At 38.2% G+C, this 23,180-nt stretch overlaps 2 protein-coding genes and 1 long non-coding RNA gene across 3 annotated transcripts; all 3 read left to right on the forward strand.

Annotated features, from left to right (window-relative positions):
• The first annotated feature begins 2,302 nt into the window (after positions 1–2,302).
• Positions 2,303–4,910, forward strand: LOC100701837 (uncharacterized). Its single transcript, XM_019354003.2, has 5 exons — positions 2,303–2,595; positions 2,905–2,999; positions 3,135–3,235; positions 3,949–4,104; positions 4,202–4,910. The coding sequence occupies exons 1-5, from the start codon at positions 2,465–2,467 to the stop codon at positions 4,667–4,669; spliced, it is 951 nt and encodes a 316-aa protein (XP_019209548.1). The 5' UTR covers positions 2,303–2,464; the 3' UTR covers positions 4,670–4,910.
• Positions 4,911–15,388: 10,478 nt separating this feature from the next.
• Positions 15,389–19,424, forward strand: LOC109198595 (uncharacterized). The gene is made up of 5 exons (XM_019354005.2): positions 15,389–15,646; positions 17,397–17,491; positions 17,683–17,783; positions 18,475–18,630; positions 18,729–19,424. The coding sequence occupies exons 1-5, from the start codon at positions 15,501–15,503 to the stop codon at positions 19,173–19,175; spliced, it is 945 nt and encodes a 314-aa protein (XP_019209550.1). The 5' UTR covers positions 15,389–15,500; the 3' UTR covers positions 19,176–19,424.
• A 1,227-nt stretch (positions 19,425–20,651) lies between these two features.
• LOC112846561 (uncharacterized) lies at positions 20,652–22,788 on the forward strand. The gene is made up of 2 exons (XR_003219572.1): positions 20,652–21,410; positions 21,609–22,788. It is a non-coding gene; the product is annotated as an uncharacterized LOC112846561 (long non-coding RNA).
• The last annotated feature ends 392 nt before the right edge of the window (positions 22,789–23,180 follow it).

The following is a 23,180-nucleotide window of genomic DNA, read 5'->3' on the forward strand; positions in this document are numbered from 1 at the left end:
TTCCCTCCGGGTACTCCGGCTTCCTCCCACCGTCCAAAGACATGCAGTTTGAGGGGATAGGTTAATTGGATAATCCAAATTGTCACTAGGTGTGAATGTGAGCGTGAATGGTTGTCTGTCCCTGTGTGTTGACCCTGCGACAGACTGGCGACCTGTCCAGGGTGTACCCCGCCTCTCGCCCTATGACAGCTGGGATAGGCTCCAGCGCCCCCCGCGACCCTGGAAAGGATAAGCGGAAGCGAATGGATGGATGGATGGATGGATGGATGGTATTTTGACCATTTTTCTTGAAAAAGCATTTGGAATTTAATCTTGAAATTTTGACTTGAATAATAATTACAAATTTATTCATTTATTTATTTTTTTAATGTGGACCCAGAACTGGAGTAGTAATCTGGCAAACCGGGAATTAGCCCGGTGGACTGATGGGTCATGAAAGGGCCCCCCAAATGCAGAGAGCTGTCCATTTGTTCATTTTCATTACCAACATTGTATTGTCCAATCAAGTCTCTTTATGCAACCAGGACCTCCCCCACCCCCACCAACTCAAAATATATGTTCCATAAATCTTAAGTAAAAACACTTTAAACTGGGGGCGGTCCTCAAAAACTATTGGCTAGACAATTGAAGGGAGAGCAAACTAAACGGGCTATATATAAGACAAAACAAAGTTAGGCATCTTACTTACAGATCTAGAGGATATCAATGGGCGCTTTAGTGAGCTTTACTCTGAAATTTACTCTTCAAAATTGTCTGCCCAACAAGGAGATTTTCAGTCTCCCAATTTTAAAACAATACTATTGGGCAGCTAACATGAGAGCTCTGATGTATTAGAATCACAATGACTTATTTAAGCCAACTATGGGTGACCTACCTTTATGGCCAAAGATAGAAGCTTTTAAAAAGAACTTATCTCTTTATGCACTATTGTTTTCTGGCCCTTTAGTAGTTGATAAAAAAAACAAGCTAAGTTTCACGATAAAGAATTCTCTAAAAATTCTCAGTCAGATTAGAAATGCCTGTCATATTCCTAATGTCTCTGTATTTGGTCCGATCTGTCAGAACCACACATCTGGCCCAGGACAGTTGGATGAGGTGTTTCCAATCTGGAAGAATATAGGCACTGTCCATTTCTCAGATCTTTACTCTCAGGGTAAGTTCCCACTGTTTTCTCAACGCCACAGCAACTTTAGTCTTCCATATTCTTTATTTTCTGTTATCTTCAAATCAGGCATTATGTTAAGGAGATTTTCTCATCATTAGAATGTAAACCTTGTTCTCATCCCATTTATGAAAACCTAAAATCATCTCCAGATTCCTTTGTGAACTGTTTGAACACTTCTATTTATCCTCTATAAACGAAGTCGAGGCAGAGGACCTGGGTTCAGTAGTATTAGAAGAGCCTAAAGAAGAAACTATGTGGTGAGTCCACTCCAGCTCTGTTAATACTTGGTACATGTTGATAGAATTCAAGGTCATGCATAGGCTCCAGTACTTTAAAGTTAAGCTAAATCGCACATTTTCATCAATATCCTGACAGATGCTGATCGGCTGAGGGGTCTCTTGCCCACCTATCCTGGTTATGTAACCACTTTTACTGTATTCTGATCTGCAGTCTTTCAGCGGTTTTCTAGATAATAGTCTTGTTACATTTCTCCAAATTAAAACCTGGCAATATTTGGATGCTCCTCAGAGTCACGTCAGCTGCCCCTCTATCTCCAGATGGCTGTGCACCTTGGGATGGCAGTGGCAAAGAAACTCATCCTACTGACTTGGAAGTCAGCTACCCAACCAAGTTTGGAGTACTGGCTCAACGAGATTCTGTCTGTTCTACAACTGGAAAAGCTCAGACTAAGTAAACTTGGCACTCAAAACTAATTTGGGAGGATATGGGGGCCTTTTTTGGCCCAGTGTAACATCGATCTGCATTTATAAGAACATTTTATGTCAACACATTTTATGACAACTTTTTCTGTAAAGTTATTTGCCAATTCATTTGTTTACCTGAGGGTTCCTACACTAACTGTGACTACTATTGGGAAGGATATCCTTGCTTTCTGTACCTTCTCTTCTTTTTTGAAGTCTCTAATGGTCGGGAAGCCAACATGTTTGTCTGTTTGTTGTTTGGAATTTTTTTTTTTTTAGTTAATTCTTTATTTATATTCTGTACTAAAATTGCTAAATAAAATATTTTAAAAAATAGATGCACCAAACTATGTATTCGCCATGTTAACTGCAGGGCTGCTGCTTCTGCACCATCTACGGCAGCACCAGCAACAAGAGAGAGGAAGAGACGGAGGAGGGTGAAACTAAGGGGTGGAGAGATGTATTTAGGAAGTGACAGATTCAAGGATCTCACTAAAAGCCGTGTAGCTTTGAGTCATAAACGAACACAACAACAACCAACCTGAATTTTTACGGATTATTATTATTATTTTTTGCTATTATTTTTAACAGAGTGACCATGGGTCAGACGCTCGACACCTTACACGCCGAACGTTCCCCAGTGTCAGGTGATGCTCCGGTCGTCACCGCGACAGATGTCTCTGGGCTGTATCCAGACAGAGCGACGATGGCCCCATTGCCGGCTCACAGGTAACACTCTGATGTGTGTGCCATCTGCTGGTCTGATTTCACTGCTAACGATTCTTATGTTTGGACTTTTTGTTATTGTTGCAAATTGCGCGGTGTGATCATTCAGTGTCACAGTCTGACATCACAGTGATACTGAAACACGAAGCCACGGATCAAAAAGTTAATGTTAAGAAGAAACGCGAAATGTGTGCAAGTATCCGAAATTTGCGCAACATTGCCGCGCACACACTGTTTTATCTTCGGGTGGATTTTCTTTTTCGAAGTGAAACCGGAAGTGTTCATTCTGATCTGTTTGTTGTTGTTTCGCAGTGTGACGCCACCAAGCGTGCCAACAACACAGGAGAAGTGTTACGACCCTCATGACAAAACACTTAGATTTGTCGATGGAGAGGATGATTTGGACTGTAAGTATCACGTGGGCACTTTTCAAAGTGGCATCGAACAGATTCAACTCTTATATAAAAATAATGATAGTAATAACGCATCGGCATTTATTCCTGTGTGACACTGATTTTTTGCTTGTGTGTGATTGTTCTCAGTCTTGTATGAAGACTTCAAATCTCTCAGAGCTCAGATGTCCTGTGGTCACGCTGTGACCCCGACCTCTCTCACCAACTGGTGTCGCAGGTTGTTGGAGCAGGTAGGCCACTAAAGGTTGACTTTGTTAAAATAAACAAGCAGACATATATAAATAAATAACAAGGGTTGGCAGGGTTGCATTGATTTTAACAGGACAGTTACATGAACGTGAATAAATAAATACATTTGAAAACAGTGGCAATTATATCATTGTTATTTTTTGTTATGAATCGGATTGTGACTTTTACTGTCATGTAAAGAGAAAGAGAGAAAGAAGCTACGCTGACCTAAATCACCACACAGAGCAGTGCACTGCTCTGTAAATTAATGAACTTATCTCAGCAGAATCCTGCTGTGTAATCATGAAAATAAATAAAAAGGACACAATTTTTCAACTCCTGTCTTCTCTGTTTTAAGTTGTTGAATTTAAATCCTTTAAAGTTAAATTGCCTCTGCAATTAAACCTGTAATACATCACACATTTCTTTTTCAATATTGGAACTGTGCATGCTGGCTGACTGATCTGCCCTCTGTGAGGCTTCAGTGAAGCTTTGAATTACAGCTTTTCTGTTACAGCTGTGATAATCATGTGTGTGTTTCATCAAATAATTACCACATATAGCAACACAGTTCTGATGTTTTATGAAATATTTCACTATTTATATTTTTAATAATGTAACTTACTGGGGAAAAAAACAACTCATCAACCTGTTTGGTGTTTTGTTTCCAACATGTGAGTCTAATCATTCTCTCACCTTTCCTTATTTAATAAAGGGTGAAAGCAGGTTTGTGTGTGGTGGGTCTGGTTGTGGTGCTGAGTGGACTTTTGCAGAGGTTTGTAAAATGGCTCTTCTGGACCCTCAAGAAAAAGAGTACTTTCAAAAAAACATGGAATTTAACGCTTCCAGGCAGACACTTACTACTAAGTTGGTAAGTGTTTCATCAACATATTATATATACTGTGAATGTAGATTTGATAGACATTTTGCCATATATTAAATATTGCCCTACCTCTGTCTCCATGCAGTGTCCTGGATGCAGATCCACTGTGACGAGAGAGAATGGATCAGATTTGAATGTCCTCTGTAAAGTGTGCACAGCAGTAAAAGGACGGCCGTTTGAATTCTGCTGGCAGTGTTTGAGGGAATGGAAGGGTGCACGGCCTCGGAAAGACCGCTGTGGAAATCGTGGCTGCTGCAACCCATCACTAGAAACATTAAAGAAATGCCCAGATATCACATTGTGTCAGTATGTGTATGACGATGAGTATGAGTCCGAGTATGAGGATGAGTATGGAATCCGTGTTTGTCCCTCGGTCCGTGCCTGTCCCACCTGTGGTTTGCTGTTGGAGCACAGCACAGAGGCTTGCCCATCAGTTGATTGCCCTCGATGTAATGTGACATTTTGTTTTGTGTGTCTGAAACACTCTGGTGAATGTTTGACCAGTTGCATTCCTGCCCCCAGACAGACGTCTATACCTGTGTGGAAGAAATAATGGGAAAGAAACAAGGCTGATAAGTTTCACTTTCTTTTATTGAAAGTGCCTTTTCTAAATGAATTCACTATGCTGTGTTTTAATAACATCACATAATAAATAAAAATTGTTGTGTTTTATTACTGAGAAATTTACTACCAGATGTGATCTATACAGTTGTGTCATGTCTGAAGTCTAATGATATATCTGAAAAATGTTGTTCATTTATAAACTTAGAATAAGATTAAACATTCTGTGTGCACATTTTGTCCTCTGGTTAGTTACATATGTAACACAGGTTGTTGTCTCCTAATCACATTGTATTCCTAGCTACACATTGATAAATTGTTTGCTTCTTTTAGTAAAATTTAATTATGTTTAATCAGTATCAATGTGTAAATGTAAATAAAAACGTATCTCTTGGGAAGAAAAGCCAGCAAAACCAACTTCAATAAAATCCTGTGGATTTTTATTTATTCCTTAGGTCCTGCAAGTGAACACTGTCATGTAAAATGTGATCCTTCATTATAGATATATAGTTATATAAAAATGGTCCAAATGAAATATTGACTTAACAGTTAAATTAATACCGTAACAGAGTTAAAATGCAGATATTGTCATTATTGTTAGGTTGCTTATACAGTATCAGTAGGAGAACGCTTCATCACTTTGTGCTGCTGAGTTGGGAAATGCAGGAAAATCAGTTTTCTTTATTCTTCATTTCTACAAAAAAAAAAATTGATAATAGACAATATAAATATATTTAACTCTTAATCTGATTAAAGTTTAGCAGTTTGAAAGTTAATTAATTTTTTAGTTTCAGTGTGATTCCAGAGGATCAGTATTTTACTCTGTTTAAGTTATTTAAAAACATTGTTAACTTATTCACATGGATTGCACTGAGGTAAACATTTTGCAGAAGAACTTCTATTTCCCCAAATTCAAGTTATGATATGTGATATTCCAAGGAGCCGCTTCCAGAGCAAAGGGGCAGAAAGGTGTCTCTTTCTCAAGACGATTGAAGTTTACCAGGTTAGCCAAAACATCTGTTCTCCTTGCTCCCAAAGTCCCACTGCTCTGCTCATTTCCTGCTTGGCCACACCTGCTTTGACCTCTTCCTGACGTAGGTGGTGTTCTTCTTTGTAGAGTTGGATGTCTCAAGACCGGTCTTGGTCTTGAGACCACTTTTACATGGTCTTGGTCTTGTCTTGGTCTCGCTGTTTCGGTCTTGCTGTCTCAGATCGACATAGTGGTCGGGAGATTTGGAGTCGACAGTATCCATGACACACAACGTAACGTTCAATAATGTGTCATGCGCAAAATCATCAGCTCTAAGAGCTGTGCTTAGAGAGTGCTTTGTAGTGAATCAGAAGAGTCGACTCCCATTGAGCGAGAGCCGGCTCCTCACTTAATTTCCTTTTGCTGCTCAGCTCTCACACAGTGGCTCAGCTATGCTCCAATCCCTCCATATTGTGGCCAATCACATACGAGGATATAGGATAATATCATTATGTGAAAAACAGAGAGGGTGATGGACGCGACAGTCAAGTGGAGCGTGCGTCTGTCCTCTCAGTGAGTGAGACAGTAGAAAGCAGTGAAGAGGAGCGCATCGCAAAAACACATAAATATGCCTGACACCCGTAAACGAAGCAGCATCTGGCTGCAGTTTAAAAATTTTTTGTCTCGGTCTTGGTCTCGTCTCAACTTTGTCTTGGTCTTGGTCTTGTCTTGGTCTCAATACCCTCTGGTCTTGGTATTGTCTTGGTTTAGGCGGTCTTGAATACAAGTCTACCTCTTTGCCCCATCACCAGGTTGCTCACCTGGGCCTTTAGTCTCAGATGTCCACTGGAAACTACCTATTAACTAGAACTGTCCATGTCAGTGTTTGGTATGTAACCAGAACAATGTTTGGTTTGGTTTTTTGCTTCTTTACATTCTGGCTTTTGTGCCAAATGAAGGCTAGCAGTGGATTCATAAGTCCTGTTGTACAAACATTCATATTAAGTAATTTCAACACCCAGTTTGATGCACATTCAGAACATTCAGTGGCAGAATTAACACAATAATCCTCCAAACTCTCCAAATAAAGTAATAACTCCAGGTCATAGTGGTAGAAACACAGCGCCACTGGTCATATCAACTTTGACTGTATGGTGCAAGTTACCAAAGAAAAAGTGATAAAACCCATAAATCATCACATAAACAAATAAACCTGGAGCCTCAGCGGGAAAGTAAAATCATATGTGCTGATCTGCAGTCATATGACTTCTTGTAACTGCTGGAGAGAAACTGAAAGTGAAAAAAACAGAATAAATAAAACAGTCTTGGGGACGTTCCCTGGTGTGTGCAGAGGTCAGTGTCTGTGTTTACTGCTCAAACCTGAGAAGGATAACAGCTGGGATCCAAATGAACAGAGTGCAGATAATTCTGGGAAAACTGACATTTTTAATTTGTCCCAAGATGATGTGGTTTCACTATGAAAGCAATAAAAGTTTGACTTCTACAGTTGAGCATGTTGTTGCTTGCAGGGCAACATCTAAATTCATTTTTCCTCTTTTTTTGTGCAGGTAATGAACGGCTTTACTGTGTTGTGAGCAATGCACCGATTACAGAGTTTAACCAGTTAAAGAAGTAACAATATTTTAAAGATCCTTTCACACATTTTTACTTTACATCGGGGACTGTGAGGCCACAAAAGCTTCAGCTTCTTCTTTTGGAGAAGGAATTTTCAAAACAAGCTTTTTCATAGCTGAGTCATTTTCCAGGTAATGAAGCTGAGTGGGAAGAAGCTGGGATGAGAATCAGCACCTCCAAGTCTGAGGCCATGGTTCTCAGCTGGAAATAGGTGGAATCAGCACATGTGGTCAGGGATGAGCTGCTGCCCCGAGTGGAGAACTTCAAGTATCTCGAGGACTTGTTCATGAGTGATGGGGGACCGGAGCGAGAGACTGACAGGCACTTTAGTGCTTTACTGGTTAAGTGTGGTGAAGAGAGCTGAGTATAAATGTGAAGCTGGTGATTTACAGGTTTATCTATGTTCTTCCCCTCACCCACGGTCATGAGCTGTGGGTAGTGACTGTGAGAGTTAGACTGTGGATACAAGCCACAGAGTTTCGTCTGAAGGGTGAGGGCTCAGAGGTTGGAGGTTTTTAGAGTCCCAGGGGAAATCCTGTGTTTAAAGTACTTTCACTATCACTTTCTCTTCAGACATTTAGAATACATCACATGAGTTACTGTTAAATAATTTGTAAAAGCTGAGCATTACATGGTCAGTTTATGTCATTATTCAGTTCGTGTAGCCAATGTTGCACCTTTTAATATTTTACTGAATATGAAAGACTTGCGTGTAACTGTAAAACATATTATTATTATTATTGATATAAACCTGTGGATTTTTCTTCCCTCCTGCCTCGTTATTCATCATATAATGATCATGTAAAATTTGATTCTTTATAATACTTTATAATTCTTTATAATCCTATTTCTTCAACATTTACACCTAAGGCATTTCACATCTGAAAAAGATTTCCTGTGTCGTTGTAGTGGAACATAACATGTCACAGAAAATAAACAATTAGATTTAAAAATATAATCCAAGATTATTTGTGAACCAAAATGTTCCAGTTAATCTGAAACACAGAAATAATACTCATCACGATGCATGGCAGATCAGTTTAGAAATAATTTATTAAACATGATTTGAAAATTATTTCAAATGTTGCCATTGACATAAAAACTGGAAACTACTGAACACAGGCTACAGGAATCCTTTTTCTATTTATGTACATCATAAAAGGATAATGTTGTGTGAAATAGGAAATTGAAAACAAATTTCTTTTTTCAGCTTTTGTCTTGTGGATGTTGCTCTGTGTACTGCTACATAATTATAATAATATAACACACACACACACACACACACACACACATTTAAAATTTATATTGGATAGAAAGGTAATATTCTCTATACTTATTGTTTAAGTGATTAATGTGAGCTAAAAGATCAGAAATCTAAAAAGGCTCTGTTTCAGACTGCGGATCTGTGTGATGTCAGTGAGAGGAGATAATCCTAATTTGTCATCCCAGGAACAGAAGCCCCACCAACGTAAATAACATAAAATAAAAACTTACAGGGCCATTAATCATTATATATTCCGAGCTGAGAACCGGACTATTCATTTATGCGTGCGAGTGAGCGAGCTCCATGTAAAAGCCGTAAAATGAAGAAATGATGAGAGAAGGAAAGTCGGAGATGCCAGACTTAAATCAAAATGATGCGTTTTCTCTTCTTCGCGTATTTATAATTCAGTCCATCCTGTTCATTTGACGTGGTCACATGAATTAATGATGGAATCCTTCACCCTCCGTGAACCTTCCTCACCACCTGCACAGTCGAGCCGGCTTTGATTCCACAATCGGCCAGTGATGCAGTGGGCCTGTCCAGTGGCTTGCCATCAACGTGCAGCTTGACATTTTCCTCAGTGCATCCTAAAACACCTTAAGACAGGACAGAGAGGATTTGACTTTGCAGCCTTCAGACTAAACATAACTACAAATATGTCATAAATAATTATAACATGTTCCCTCCATTAGAGTGAGTGGCATTAGAGGTTATTGTTTAAAATAATGGTGATCATTGTTGCGAGTTAGCAGCTGAGGGATTTTATCAGTATTACACAGATTTAAGTAGGCTAACTGTGTGTGTGACTTGTCAAGCAAAACAAATCTGTTTAAGATGTTTGCCCCCCCCCCCCAATTTTTGAAAATGTATTTGTTTTCACATTTTTATTCCGTGTAATATTGAATTAGTGTTGTGCATAGATATGACAGGAGCCGTAAAATGTGAAGAAAGCCATAGATGACACACCAATCAGAATCATGCGTTTTGTTACTTATGTGTATTTATAGTTCAATATATCCTCTAACTTTGATGTAGTCAGATGAATTTATTATCGACTCCTTCAGCCTCCATTAACTTTCCTCGTCATCTGCACAGCTGAGCCGGCTTTGATTCCACAATCGGCCAGTGATGCAGAGTCGTCATCCAGTGGCTTGCCATTAAAGTGCAGTTTGATATTTGCCGTAGTGTAATCTACAAAAACTTAACACAGAAATAGAGGATTTTACTTTGTAGCTTTAGACAAAACATAACTAAACATATGTCATAAATAATTATATTATCTTCCTAGCATTAGAGTTTGATTGAAAATAAAGGTGACTGGTAGCAAATTAAGGTGTTTGCGCTTCATACGTTTTTTTCCCCCCCAATAGATTTTATAGTAAAAAAAAATTATACAAAACAACGTTTTTGAATATAGAATCACTGAGTAGTGATAAATACACTTTTTTAAAAGAAAATATTTGTTTTCATTTTTTAGGGTAACCTACCTAGGAGGAAGAGCTTTTTCAGCACTTCCTCTTTAAAACAGCCCACAATCATTGCTTCCAGCTGTATCTTGTGCAGCCAAATCGAATTCCTCTGACCATCAGGACAGATAATGATGATTTCACACATTCCATGGGTTAGGAGGCGAAGCTGTGATCCTTCCAGATTGTCCGTCTGAAGGTTATAAGAGGTGACAGTTAATACCTTTGTTAAACAGCGCTTAACACATTTCTTAGGTTACACATCATAAAAAAGAACAAAAACACAATTTGTTTTTAGAAACATGTCACTGGTTTTCAGTGAGTCCTCTAAGTGCAACCATTTTGAAATGCAATGAGCAACTTCAGACTCAGTTCATGTTTTTATGCCCAAATATAAAGTTTAAATAAAAATGTAAGATAAAAAAATTACACAATGATTAATCCTTATTTATTCCATGTAGTATTAAATTGGTGCTGAGAGTGAAAGGAGACGTGAAATGTGAAGAAAGCTCAAATTAATGAAAGACTCCTTCACCCTCCATGAACCTTCCTCACCGTCTGCACAGCTGAACTGGGCTTGATTCTATATTTGGACAGTGGTGCAGAGTCGTGGTCATGTGACTTTCCTTGATCATAAACACACAGAGCGGATTTTACTTTGCAGCTTTAGACTAAATATAGCTACAATGACATTATAAAAACTATATTATCTTCCCTGCTTTAGAACGAACAGCAGCAGAAGTTATTGTTGAAAGTAAAGGTGGCCGGCAGCAGTTAGCAGTTATATTGATATTACACAGGTCCAAGTAACTGTATGTGTAAATTTCATGCGCTAGAGAAAAATGTAAACAAAAATATTTGACAGTGTTTGCGCTTCATTACATTTTTTTTTACCTTAAAAAAAATACAAAACATGTTTTAAAACATTGAATATAAACTCACTGAGTACTGATAATTTCATTTTTTTTTATTAATTAATATTTTTTTTTTACCTTCGTTAGCGCACATTTTCAGCACCCTCTTGAGGTCGCTCACGGTCACGTCTGGCTGGTTCATGTGCCGTTTCACCCCCCTCCTCGGACTCACAGGCAGTACAGCGGCTGCACACATCGCTTTGTTTAGGAAGTGAGGCTGCGATCCTTTCAGGTTATCCGTCTGAAGGCAACAAGTTGTGCGAGGTGTGTTACCAATTTTTATAACTTCCCCGAGGGGCGGGGTTGTCCATTCGTTGTTTCGTTTTAACCGGGAAATAACACTGCAGACATATAAACATGGTATTGATCTCGTTATCTGCGAGAATACGGTTTTTATTAATAACACGCTTTTAAAATTGTGAAAGCATTGTTAGGTCTTTTTGTGTTGTTTCGCACGCAAATAGATTCTTAGTAAATGAAAACAACATAAGAAATAAGAAAGACAGTGACAGTTGTTTAAACAACATTCAATCACTAAAAACATTTTCTGAATTTGACGTCTTATTAAAAAATAATATCGTGTTTTAATTTTTTTGTTGCTATTTAAAAAAAAAAGTAATTTAGAAAATTTAGAATTTATTTTACTCCTAAATAATGTTTTAGGGGTAAAATCGTCATGTTGATCAAATAGCTTGCGCATACTAGTGGATTAAGCATTTTACCTAAAAACTGGGGGAAAACAGATTATTGTAATTACTAATAAAGTTTAAAATTAAATATTAAAAGAATTCAAATAAAATTTACAGCAGCTGTGGTATAAACACGACACTAGGTGGCGGTCTAATTAATTTGTTAAGCATAACGGTGTGCACACAAGACATTCAGCGGTCTGCTGTCAAGGCGCAACAGCGTGGGTCACTCACTGCTGTGCATGTTGTATGAGATGATGTTGTATCATTGAACTCTGTGGAGCTCCATAAACGTTAGTAATTGACGACATCGATCCTCTGACATGAGACTTCCGCGTAACAACATGTTGTCCGCTTAATTATATGATTCTGAAATCACACTATAGTGACATATACTTAACACAATAAATTATGTAATGTAAACAACTACCTGAGCGGAAATTACAGCAGATAAATCATAGGCTCTTACTTTTGTATTGGTTATTGCCTTGATTGAGGAGGTGATGCATGCTGGGTAATGTCAGCTGGAGGCTGACTCACTTTATTGAACTGGCTGCATGAAATGCGCTTTCTTTTTAGTTGGCTTATTTTAAAATGTTTAACCTTTCATTCGGCTACAGCTTTAAAATATTCTGTCCAACTTCAGTATATGACACTATGTTGTGATTTCAGAAACATATAAATATACGGACAACGGGCTCTTCTGCGGCAGTCTCATGTCCTCAATTACCAACGTTTAAGAAGCTCCACGGGGATTTAATGAGAGTGCCCAGCGCGTTGATTAGTTACGCAGAGGGACCCTGATCAAGCGTCATATGACAAATAAGGAGTGAGAATGTATTAAATTATGATGTAGAGATAAAAAAAACAACAACAAAACTAATGAAATTATTTGAAAGTCATCTAAATTAATTTAATCAGTAGTTAAGAAAACGGATAGATATATTCTGATTTCATCTTGTATCATATTGTTCTTGCGTGTGGGTGATTGTTTTGTGTTAAGGTTTCACATCTCTAAACGCTTAGATGTCCCGTGTTCATACTGTGACTTCTACATTTCTCACCGTCATCAAGTTGCCCAAGTTGGCAAGTTCAAGTGTTGATCACAATGCCTGGTAACTCAGTGTAGAAATAAATCTCCTTATTAATCATGATTTTAAATGTTCTCATTCAGATGAAAACAGGAAACTACCTAAAACAGCTTCATCAGCCCTGTATGTAACTATAACAATGTTTTTTTTATGTTTCACATCCAGTTTGCTGTGCCAAATGATGGCTATGAGTGAATTCATCAGTCATTTTGTATAACCATATGAAAAAATAAAACATTTTAACATCCAGTTTGATGCATATTCAGAACACCACAATGACAAAAGCAATAAATGAAGCCCACAAACTCTCCAAGTAAGATAATCCAACCCAGAGTCTCTGATCTGTAGATGGGGTACTTTCCTCAACTTTGACTATATGATGCAAGGTCCCAAAAGTAGTGCAATCAAACCCATACATTATAAAATAAACAAATAAACCTCAAATCCCAGTAGCACTAACACAGATTATGTAAAATAAAAGTGTATAAAATAATCAAGACTTCTAATCTGTAGTCACGTGACTTCTCATAACTGCTGGGTTGAAATCGAAAGAAAAAAAATCAAAACAAAAAATCTTAGGGGCATTCCCTGGTGTGTGCAGAGGGTAGGTTTAGTGTTTACTGTTTCTTCAAACAGCTGAAAGGATAACTGGTGAAATCCAAATGAAACGATTGGAATCAGTCCCGGGAAGACTGAGAGGACAGGGGAAGGAGGGGGAAAAGGGAGGGACTGGGAATTCACCAGTTTGATTTTTCAAGAGTTAAATAAAGTGTGTCATCTATTTACTGTCTTTAAATTCACTTTCATGTAATTGTTCACAAAGGTTCTACCACATCACACCTTTTAATGCTGCCTGGAGGATTTAATAATCTTAATGAAAGTCTCATAAAAAGTTTTATATCCCAGACTTCAGGTAATTGTTTACTTTTTGTTTTGCCTTGCATTTACCAGTTTGGTAAGGACTTACAAACATCAGCACAGAAGAACAGTTCATAAACACATCAAGGTCAAATCCCAAAAAGTTGATTCTGTTCATCTGAACGTAATTTTTTCAGTGGGAGAAATGCTTCGCATCTCAATTTATTCAGTTTCAAGACTGAAGACTGAATAAGTCAGTAAGGCAAACATCATGAAAGTTAGCTGCAGAAAGTGGCATCACAGTTCAACCGTTTTAATGATAACCAAAGGAAACTGAGAAGAGTAATAACAAAAGTCCTTAATTCAGAGGATTTTAAATTAATCTTACATTTTATTGTTGTTGACAGAGAAGACAGTCAGGTGAGTGTTTCCTGTGTTGGGGGGAGGTTGGATATCTCTTTTATGTAGGGAGGGACTGGTGATTAATGTGGTCCTGTTGCCATCCCTGACATCTAAGCACGTTGCTACACTGGTCCCAGTATCCAGGGGTGGGGTCTTGTCGAAGATAAGGTGATGTGGCCTCTTTGTTTGCTGTGATTTCTATGGTTGAGCTTTTATGGCTGTGTAGTGTGATTTTTCTGTTGGCTGTGGTGTGAGATAATTTTGAGTAATCACTTGTAGTGTTTAGGCTCTGAGAGGAAGAAAACCCCTGTAAACTGCAGATTGCTTATTATCCAGAGTAAAATTTTTATCAAGAATGTTTTATGAATTTTAAATATTTTATTATAAATAAAGAGCGCCCGGGAAGTCAACCAGTTGCTATATAATTCTAATTTCCGATGTACTTTAGCACACGTTTTTGCAATATGTTCCTGTTTTCTCTAGATTATTATATAAACCAGATTTTTCAGTTTTCTTCAGGTGTTTGAAAGTCTGTCCAATAGGAAGTAGGATATACTTTTTTTTCCCAGCAGGCACATTTGTAAATTTTATTATACATTAGGTGAGTTTATGTTATATCACAAGAAACAATAGCACAGCTAAATAAGTTGTTTCACTTGTAGAACAGAGTTTAGTGTGGAAAAAAAGTGTTGAAAAGCTGAAAAATAAAGAGACAATTAACTACATATAGATGTACCAAATGTGTCAAATGAACCGACATGTTAATATGCAGGGCTGCTGCTTCTTCACTGCCCACAGCAGCATCAGCAACAAGAGAGAGGAAGAGACATAAGGAGTTGAAGAGACGTAATTAGGAAGTGACAGAATTAAGAATCTCACTAAAACCTGAAGTGTAGCTTTTAATCATGATGTGCTGCAGTGTTGTGCAACTAAGAACTAACCCAACAACAACCAACCTGAATTTTTAACCATTTTTTATTTAATTGATTAATTAATTAATTAATTTTTTGCTGAGAGATCATGCTGGGCCTCTTGGACCAAGGGCTGATTTTTTTTTTTGTCCCAGTTGTTGAGGCTAGTTAATAGGTATGCCCTCATTGTCGTCTGTTGAGATTTTATTTTGAAAGGACATTTCCTGTTATGTTGCAGCGTATATGCGAGAGTTTAATAAAGTCACGGTGGTGTTCCCGTGAAAGCTGATGCCCCATGTGTGTTTATTCCTCCGTCTACATCAATAACTAACTTCAGTGTACATGCAGATTCTTCTGGAAGACCCGTCTCTACTAAAACCAGTCCAGCCTTTTTTTCTTAAACAAGTATCGTTGTCGTAAAACCAGGTGACCAGCCTAAACTCGAGCTTCTTCGCTCTTCTCAGAGGTGCGAGCCTGAAACACACATAGGCGCGCGCACGCGCGAATAGAGAGGGAGGAGCATCGCTGCTTACATTCAGCGCAGACAAAGCGACTCTCAGTCCATCGCTGGATATTCTTCCGTGAACAGAGACAGTCCGCTGTGACAGTAAAATCCAAGCCAGATGTTCAACCGGACCACAGGTGTGCCTTCACCTTACCCAGATTCAGGTGTTGCCCCGTTCATCAACGTGCCACATGTCTATCGCCTGTATCCAGAGTTTCCCGCGTACAGAGCGACGATGGCCCCATTCCCACGTCAACAGCACAGGTAACACTGCGTGTTTCACTCACTGTTGCGTGTGTTACACCTGTTGCTCTGATTTCACTGACTTTTATTGTTGTAAACTGCGCGATGTGATCTTTCAGTGTCACAGTCTGGCATCACAGCAGAGGCGGAGCCAGATATTTTATACACCCGGAAGATTTATTAGGCTGTGTTTTGAGTTTTGTTCGAAAAAGAATAACGTCATATAAGAAAAAAAAATATGTATCACATATGCAGGACACCTTAAACTAGTTTTTTAATTAAGCAGCAAAGCAGAACAAAATCAGGGCTGTATCAAGACATGGGGACTTTTCGAGCACACGCATTCTGTAGACAGATATATACATGAAAACCTGATGATTTTTAAGTTTTGTTTTTTTGTTTTTTTCTGTTGTTATTTCAATTATATTTGCATGTTCGAAATAAAATTCTATCTATCTATCGATCTATCGATCTATCTATTCAGCCAGACCCAGAACTGATCCGGAATTAAAACAGGACTACAACAGTTCAAAATCAGGACTACTTTAGGACTTAACCAAGACAGAAACAGAATCAAAACTAGATGATAGTCGCACTGAAAATCATTATAGACCTGCACTACACTTATTTTTTAATTCTACCTAAGTACACTATTAAGGTTCAGAAAAGTTTATTTAACTATTTAGCCTTTTTGTGCAAAAAACCCTGCAGAACTTATCATAAACCAGATATTTACATACTCTCCAGATAAAAACACAAACAATTTTTAATTATAAAACATCAAATGAGACTAAATGTTTATTTTTTTTTTAGATTAACAAATATAATAATAATATATAATATATATAATAAACATTCCTGGTGTCTTGGTTGATATCTCTGTATTTTCCCATGTCAAAGAAACAGGCTCTGTGTTTTGGGGGTGCCTCTCTCTCTCTTTATTCTAACATTTAACTAATTCAAAATATATTTTAATATTTATTTATCTAAAACAAAACAAGTTTACTCTAAATTGATGTTCAACAGTAAAAATAAATATTTTTATGTTTTTTTTCCCTAAAGCGTATGTAAGTATCTGGTTTCAACTGTCAATATACTGCTGAAAATATGAAATAAACACACATGTAAGCTAAGACTCTCTAAAGAAACAGCATTGTTGTTGTTCGGCTTTTCATTTCGCCATTTGTTGATTCACTCAAAGAGCAAGTAACGTAATATGGGTCAAGTGATCAGTTTGATATCAGTCTTTTGTGATGCACCGTCATATTTACATTATTTGTACAGTACAAATGATTTGCTTTGGTACCTGGTCAAACTTAAGCTCTCCTCTGTCTGCCTGGCTGCACTTCTCCAACAGCAAACTTGCAGGCAGCAGCTTCTCCCCCCTCGCTCACATGTGTAAGTGCTGTGCTCAGTCACCTAGTGTCCGAGCTCGGATCATACCAAAATTAGGGGAATTTACGACTGTGCGCTATGTGCTTTGAAAATTGTGTGTAGTTTTTGTTTTAGGCAGTTATCAGTCAGGCATATAAATATGGAACAAATTACACTCCAAAAGACCCCGGGCTTCTGAAACAACAACCCGGGCTTAAGCCCAGTAAGCCACCCCCCCGCTCCGCCGATGGATCACAGTAATACTGAAACACGAAGCCGCTGATCACAAACTTTATGTTGAAAAGAAACACGAACCCTGTGCAAGTATATGCCTCTAGGAAAAGTATTCTTCTTTGAAGTGAAACTGGAAGTGAATCTGTTTGTTGTTGTTTCGCAGTGTGACGCCCTCAAGTGTGCCAACAAAACAGGAGAAGTGTTACAACCCTCATGACCCCACACTTACATTTGTGAATGGAGAGGATGATTTGGACTGTAAGTATTACGTGGGCACTTTTTAAAGTGACATCGAACCAATTCAGATCTAAAATATAAATAATGAAAATAATAAAAGAAAAGTAGTTTTACGTGTTTTCACACTAACCAAGGTTAAAAAAAACCCAAAACTCATCAGCATTTATTCCTGTGTGACACTGATTTTTTTACTTCTGTGTGTTTGTTCTCAGTTTTGTGTGAAGGCTTCAAATCTCTCAGAGCTAAGATGTCCTGTGGTCATGCTGTGACCCCGACCTCTCTCACCAACTGGTGTCGCAGGTTGTTGGAGCAGGTAGGCCACTGAAGGTTGGCTTTGTTAAAATAAACAAGCAAACAAATAAAAACAGCATCAGGCAGGGTTGCGTTGATTCTTAACAGGACAATGTTACGTCAACATGAATAAATAAAGAATAATGAAAACAGTGGCCAATATATCATTGTTTTTTATTGGTGTGACTGTAACACTTACTGCCATGTAGCGGAGACAGAAAGAAGCTACGCTGACTTAAATCAACACACAGAGCGTTGAACTGCTGTAAATTAATGAACTTCTCTCAGCAGAAACCTGCTGTGCTCTCATGGAAATAAATAAAACAGTCAGAAATGTTCAGCTTCCGCCTTCTTTATTGTAACTTGTAGCATTTAAATGATTTAAGTTAAATTGCTTCTGCACTGAAACTTGTAATACATCTGTGAGGCTTCAGTGTAGCTTTGAATTCCACCTGTTCTGTTACAGCTGTGATAATTTCAGTGTTTCTATACAGTAAAGAGCATAAATGACTTTCAGACAACATATAGCAACAAAACTCTGTGTTTCATCAAATATTTGTACATATAGCAAGACAGTTCTGATGTATGATGAAATATTTCAGTGTTTGTAGTTTTATTAATGTAACTTCTTGAAAAATCTCATCAAATTGTTTGGTGTTTTATTTCAAACATGCGATCTAATAATTCTCTCACCTCTCCATATTTTAATAAAGGGTAAAAGCAGGTTTGTGTGTGGTGGGTCTGGTTGTAGTGCTGAGTGGACTTTTGCAGAGGTTTGTAAAATGGCTCTTCTGGACCCTCAAGAAATGGAGTACTTTCAAAAAACCATGGAATTCAACGCTGCCAGGCAGACACTTACTACTAAGTTGGTATGTGTTTCATCAACATGTTATTATATACTGTGAATTTAGGCTTGATTGACATTTTGCTATGTATTAAATATTGCCCTACCTCTGTCTCCATGCAGTGTCCTGGATGTGGATCCACTGTGGTGAGAGAGAATGGATCAGACTTGAATGTCCTCTGTAAAGTGTGCACAGCAGTAAAAGGACGGCCGTTTGAATTCTGCTGGCAGTGTTTGAGGGAGTGGAAGGGTGCACGGCCTCGGAAAGACCGCTGTGGAAATCGTGGCTGCTGCAACCCATCATTAGAAACATTAAAGAAATGCCCGGATATAACATTATATGAAGATGAGTATGAGTGTCAGTATGGAGTCCATGTGTGTCCCTCTGTCCGTGCCTGTCCCACCTGTGGTTTGCTGTTGGAGCACAGCAAGAAGGATTGCCCATCAGTTGATTGCCCTCGATGTAGTGTGACATTTTGTTTTGTGTGTCTGAAACACTCTGGCGAATGTTTCACCAGTTGCATTGCTGCCCCCAGACAGACCTCTATACCTGTGTGGAAGAAGAAATAATGGGAAATGCTGTTAAGTTTCACTTTCTTTTATTGAGAGTGCCTTTTCTAAATTAATTCACTATGCTCTATTTTAAATTCTCTGCTTTGAATAACATCACATAATAAATAAAAATTGTTGTGTTTTATTACTGAGAAATTTACTACCAGATGCGATCTATACAGTTGTGTCATGTCTGAGGTCTAATGATAAATCTGAAAAATGTTGTTCATTTATAAACTTAGAATAAGATTAAACATTCTGTGTGCACATGCTGTCCTCTGGTTAGTTACATATGTAACACAGGTTGTTGTCTCCTAATCACACATTTTGTTTGTATTCCTAGCTACACATTGATAAATTGTTTGGAGAAAAATGTTTCTTTTAGTAAAATGTAGTTATGTTTAATATCAACGTGTAAATATAAATAAAAACGTATCTCTTGGGAAGAAAAGCCAGCAAAACCAACTTCAATAAAATCCTGTGGATTTTTATTTATTCCTTAGGTCCTGCAAGTGAACACTGTCATGTAAAATGTGATCCTTCATTATAGATATATAGTTATATAAAAATGGTCCAAATGAAATATTGACTTAACAGTTAAATTAATACCGTAACGGAGTTAAAATGCAGATATTGTCATTATTGTTAGGTTGCTTATACAGTATCAGTAGGAGAACGCTTCATCACTTTGTGCTGCTGAGTTGGGAAATGCAGGAAAATCAGTTTTCTTTATTCTTCATTTGTACAAAAAAATTTATAATAGACAATATAAATATATTTAACTCTTAATCTGATTTAAGTTTAGCAGTTTGAAGGTTAATTATTTTTTTAGTTTCAGTGTGATTCCAGAGGATCAGTATATTTTTTACTCTAAGTTATTTAAAAGCATTGTTAACTTATTCACATGGATTGCGCTGAGGTAAACATTTTGTAGAAGAACTTCTATTTCCCCAAATCCAAGTTATGATATGTGATATTCCAAGGAGCCGCTTCCAGAGCAAAGGGGCAGAAAGGTCGGGAGGTTTAGAGTCAACAGTATCCATGACACACAACGTAACGTTCGATAATGTGTCATGCGCAAAAGCATCAGCTCTAAGAGCCGTGCTCAGAGAGTGCTTTGTAGTGAATCAGAAGAGTCGACTCCCATTGAGCGAGAGCCGGCTCCTCATTTAATTTCCTTTCGCTGCTCAGCTCTCACACAGTGGCTCAGTTATGCTCCAATCCCACCATATTGTGGCCAATCACATGCGAGGATATAGGATAATATCATTATGTGAAAAACAGAGAGGGTGAGAGACGCGACAGTCAAGTGGAGCGTGCGTCTGTCCTCTCAGTAAGTGAGTGAGACAGTAGACAGTGGTGAAGAGGAGTGCATCGCAAAAACACATAAATATGCCTGACACCTGAAAACGAAGCAGCATCTGGCTGCAGTTTAAAGACTTTTTTGTCTCGGTCTCATCTCAACTTTGTCTTGGTCTTGACTCGGTCTGTCTTGGTCTCAATACCCTCTGGTCTTGGTATTGTCTTGGTCTTGGTTTAGGCGGTCTTGAATACAAGTCTACCTCTTTGCCCCATCACCAGGTTGCTCACCTGGGCCTTTAGTCTCAGATGTCCACTGGAAACTACCTATTAACTAGAACTGTCCATGTCAGTGTTTGGTATGTAACCAGAACAATGTTTGGTTTGGTTTTTTGCTTCTTTACATTCTGGTTTTTGTGCCAAATGAAGGCTAGCAGTGGATTCATAAGTCCTGTTGTACAAACATTCATATTAAGTAATTTCAACACCCAGTTTGATGCACATTCAGAACACTGCAGTGGCAGAATTAACACAATAATCCTCCAAACTCTCCAAATAAAGTAATAACTCCAGGTCATAGTGGTAGAAACACAGCGCCACTGGTCATATCAACTTTGACTGTATGGTGCAAGTTACCAAAGAAAAAGTGATAAAACCCATAAATCATCACATAAACAAATAAACCTGGAGCCTCAGCGGGAAAGTAAAATCATATAAATGCTGATCTGCAGTCATATGACTTCTTGTAACTGCTGGAGAGAAACTGAAAGTGAAAAAAACAGAATAAATAAAACAGTCTTGGGGACGTTCCCTGGTGTGTGCAGAGGTCAGTGTCTGTGTTTACTGCTCAAACCTGAGAACGATAACAGCTGGGATTTGTTTGACTTCTACAGTTGAGCATGTTGTTGCTTGCAGGGCAACATCTAAATTCATTTTTCCTCTTTTTTTGTGCAGGTAATGAACGGCTTTACTGTGTTGTGAGCGATGCACCGATTACAGAGTTTAACCAGTTAAAGAAGTAACAATATTTTAAAGATCCTTTCACACATTTTTACTTTACATCAGGGACTGTAAGGCCACAAAAGCTTCAGCTTCTTCTTTTGGAGAAGGAATTTTCAAAACAAGCTTTTTCATTGTTGAGTCATTTTCCAGGTAATGAAGCTGAGTGGGAAGAAGCTGGGATGAGAATCAGCACCTCCAAGTCTGAGGCCATGGTTCTCAGCTGGAAATGGGTGGAATCAGCACATGTGGTCAGGGATGAGCTGCTGCCCCGAGTGGAGGACTTCAAGTATCTCGAGGACTTGTTCATGAGTGATGGGGGACCGGAGCGAGAGATTGACAGGCAGTTTGGTGCTTTACTGGTTTGGTGTGGTGAAGAGAGCTGAGTATAAAAGTGAAGCTGGTGATTTACAGGTTTATCTATATTCTTCCCCTCACCCACGGTCATGAGCTGTGGGTAGTGACTGTGAGAGTTAGACTGTGGATACAAGCCACAGAGTTTCGTCTGAAGGGTGAGGGCTCAGAGGTTGGAGGTTTTTAGAGTCCCAGGGGAAATCCTGTGTTTAAAGTACTTTCACTATCACTTTCTCTTCAGACATTTAGAATACATCACATGAGTTACTGTTAAATAATTTGTAAAAGCTGAGCATTACATGGTCAGTTTATGTCATTATTCAGTTCGTGTAGCCAATGTTGCACCTTTTAATATTTTACTGAATATGAAAGACTTGCGTGTAACTGTAAAACATATTATTATTATTATTGATATAAACCTGTGGATTTTTCTTCCTTCCTGCCTCGTTATTCATCGTATAATGATCATGTAAAATTTGATTCTTTATAATACTTTATAATTCTTTATAATCCTATTTCTTCAACATTTACACCTGAGGCATTTCACATCTGAAAAAGATTTCCTGTGTCGTTGTAGTGGAACATAACATGTCACAGAAAATAAACAATTAGATTTAAAAATATAATCCAAGATTATTTGTGAACCAAAATGTTCCAGTTAATCTGAAACACAGAAATAACACTCATCACGATGCATGGCAGATCAGTTTAGAAATAATTTATTAAACATTAATCATTATATATTCCGAGCTGAGAAGCGGCTATTCATTTATGCGTGCGAGTGAGCGAACTCCATGTAAAAGCCATAAAATGAAGAAATGATGAGAGAAGGAAAGTCGGAGATGCCAGACTTAAATCAAAATGATGCGTTTTCTCTTCTTCGCGTATTTATAATTCAGTCCATCCTGTTCATTTGACGTGGTCACATGAATTAATGATGGAATCCTTCACCCTCCGTGAACCTTCCTCACCACCTGCACAGTCGAGCCGGCTTTGATTCCACAATCGGCCAGTGATGCAGTGGGCCTGTCCAGTGGCTTGCCATCAACGTGCAGCTTGACATTTTCCTCAGTGCATCCTAAAACACCTTAAGACAGGACAGAGAGGATTTGACTTTGCAGCCTTCAGACTAAACATAACTACAAATATGTCATAAATAATTATAACATGTTCCCTCCATTAGAGGTTATTGTTTAAAATAATGGTGATCGTTGTTGCGAGTTAGCAGCTGAGGGATTTTATCAGTATTATACAGATTTAAGTAGGCTAACTGTGTGTGTGACTTTTCAAGCAAAACAAATCTGTTTAAGATGTTTGCCCCCCCCCCCAATTTTTGAAAATGTATTTGTTTTCACATTTTTGGTTATTTAC

This window comes from Oreochromis niloticus, linkage group LG3 (assembly GCF_001858045.2).
Source record: "Oreochromis niloticus isolate F11D_XX linkage group LG3, O_niloticus_UMD_NMBU, whole genome shotgun sequence".
In the NCBI taxonomy this organism is placed as follows: domain Eukaryota; kingdom Metazoa; phylum Chordata; class Actinopteri; order Cichliformes; family Cichlidae; genus Oreochromis; species Oreochromis niloticus.

What these genes read in the sequence shown, in the direction of transcription:
- LOC100701837 (XM_019354003.2), top strand. Translation starts at nt 2,465, where the DNA reads ATGGGTCAGACGCTCGACACCTTACACGCCGAACGTTCCCCAGTGTCA. An exon ending in TGGAGAGGATGATTTGGACT is followed by an intron (nt 3,000 to 3,134) that starts GTAAGTATCACG and finishes GATTGTTCTCAG; the next exon opens with TCTTGTATGAAGACTTCAAA. An exon ending in GTCGCAGGTTGTTGGAGCAG is followed by an intron (nt 3,236 to 3,948) that starts GTAGGCCACTAA and finishes TATTTAATAAAG; the next exon opens with GGTGAAAGCAGGTTTGTGTG.
- LOC109198595 (XM_019354005.2), top strand. Translation starts at nt 15,501, where the DNA reads ATGTTCAACCGGACCACAGGTGTGCCTTCACCTTACCCAGATTCAGGT. An exon ending in TTCCCACGTCAACAGCACAG is followed by an intron (nt 15,647 to 17,396) that starts GTAACACTGCGT and finishes GTTGTTTCGCAG; the next exon opens with TGTGACGCCCTCAAGTGTGC. An exon ending in GTCGCAGGTTGTTGGAGCAG is followed by an intron (nt 17,784 to 18,474) that starts GTAGGCCACTGA and finishes ATTTTAATAAAG; the next exon opens with GGTAAAAGCAGGTTTGTGTG.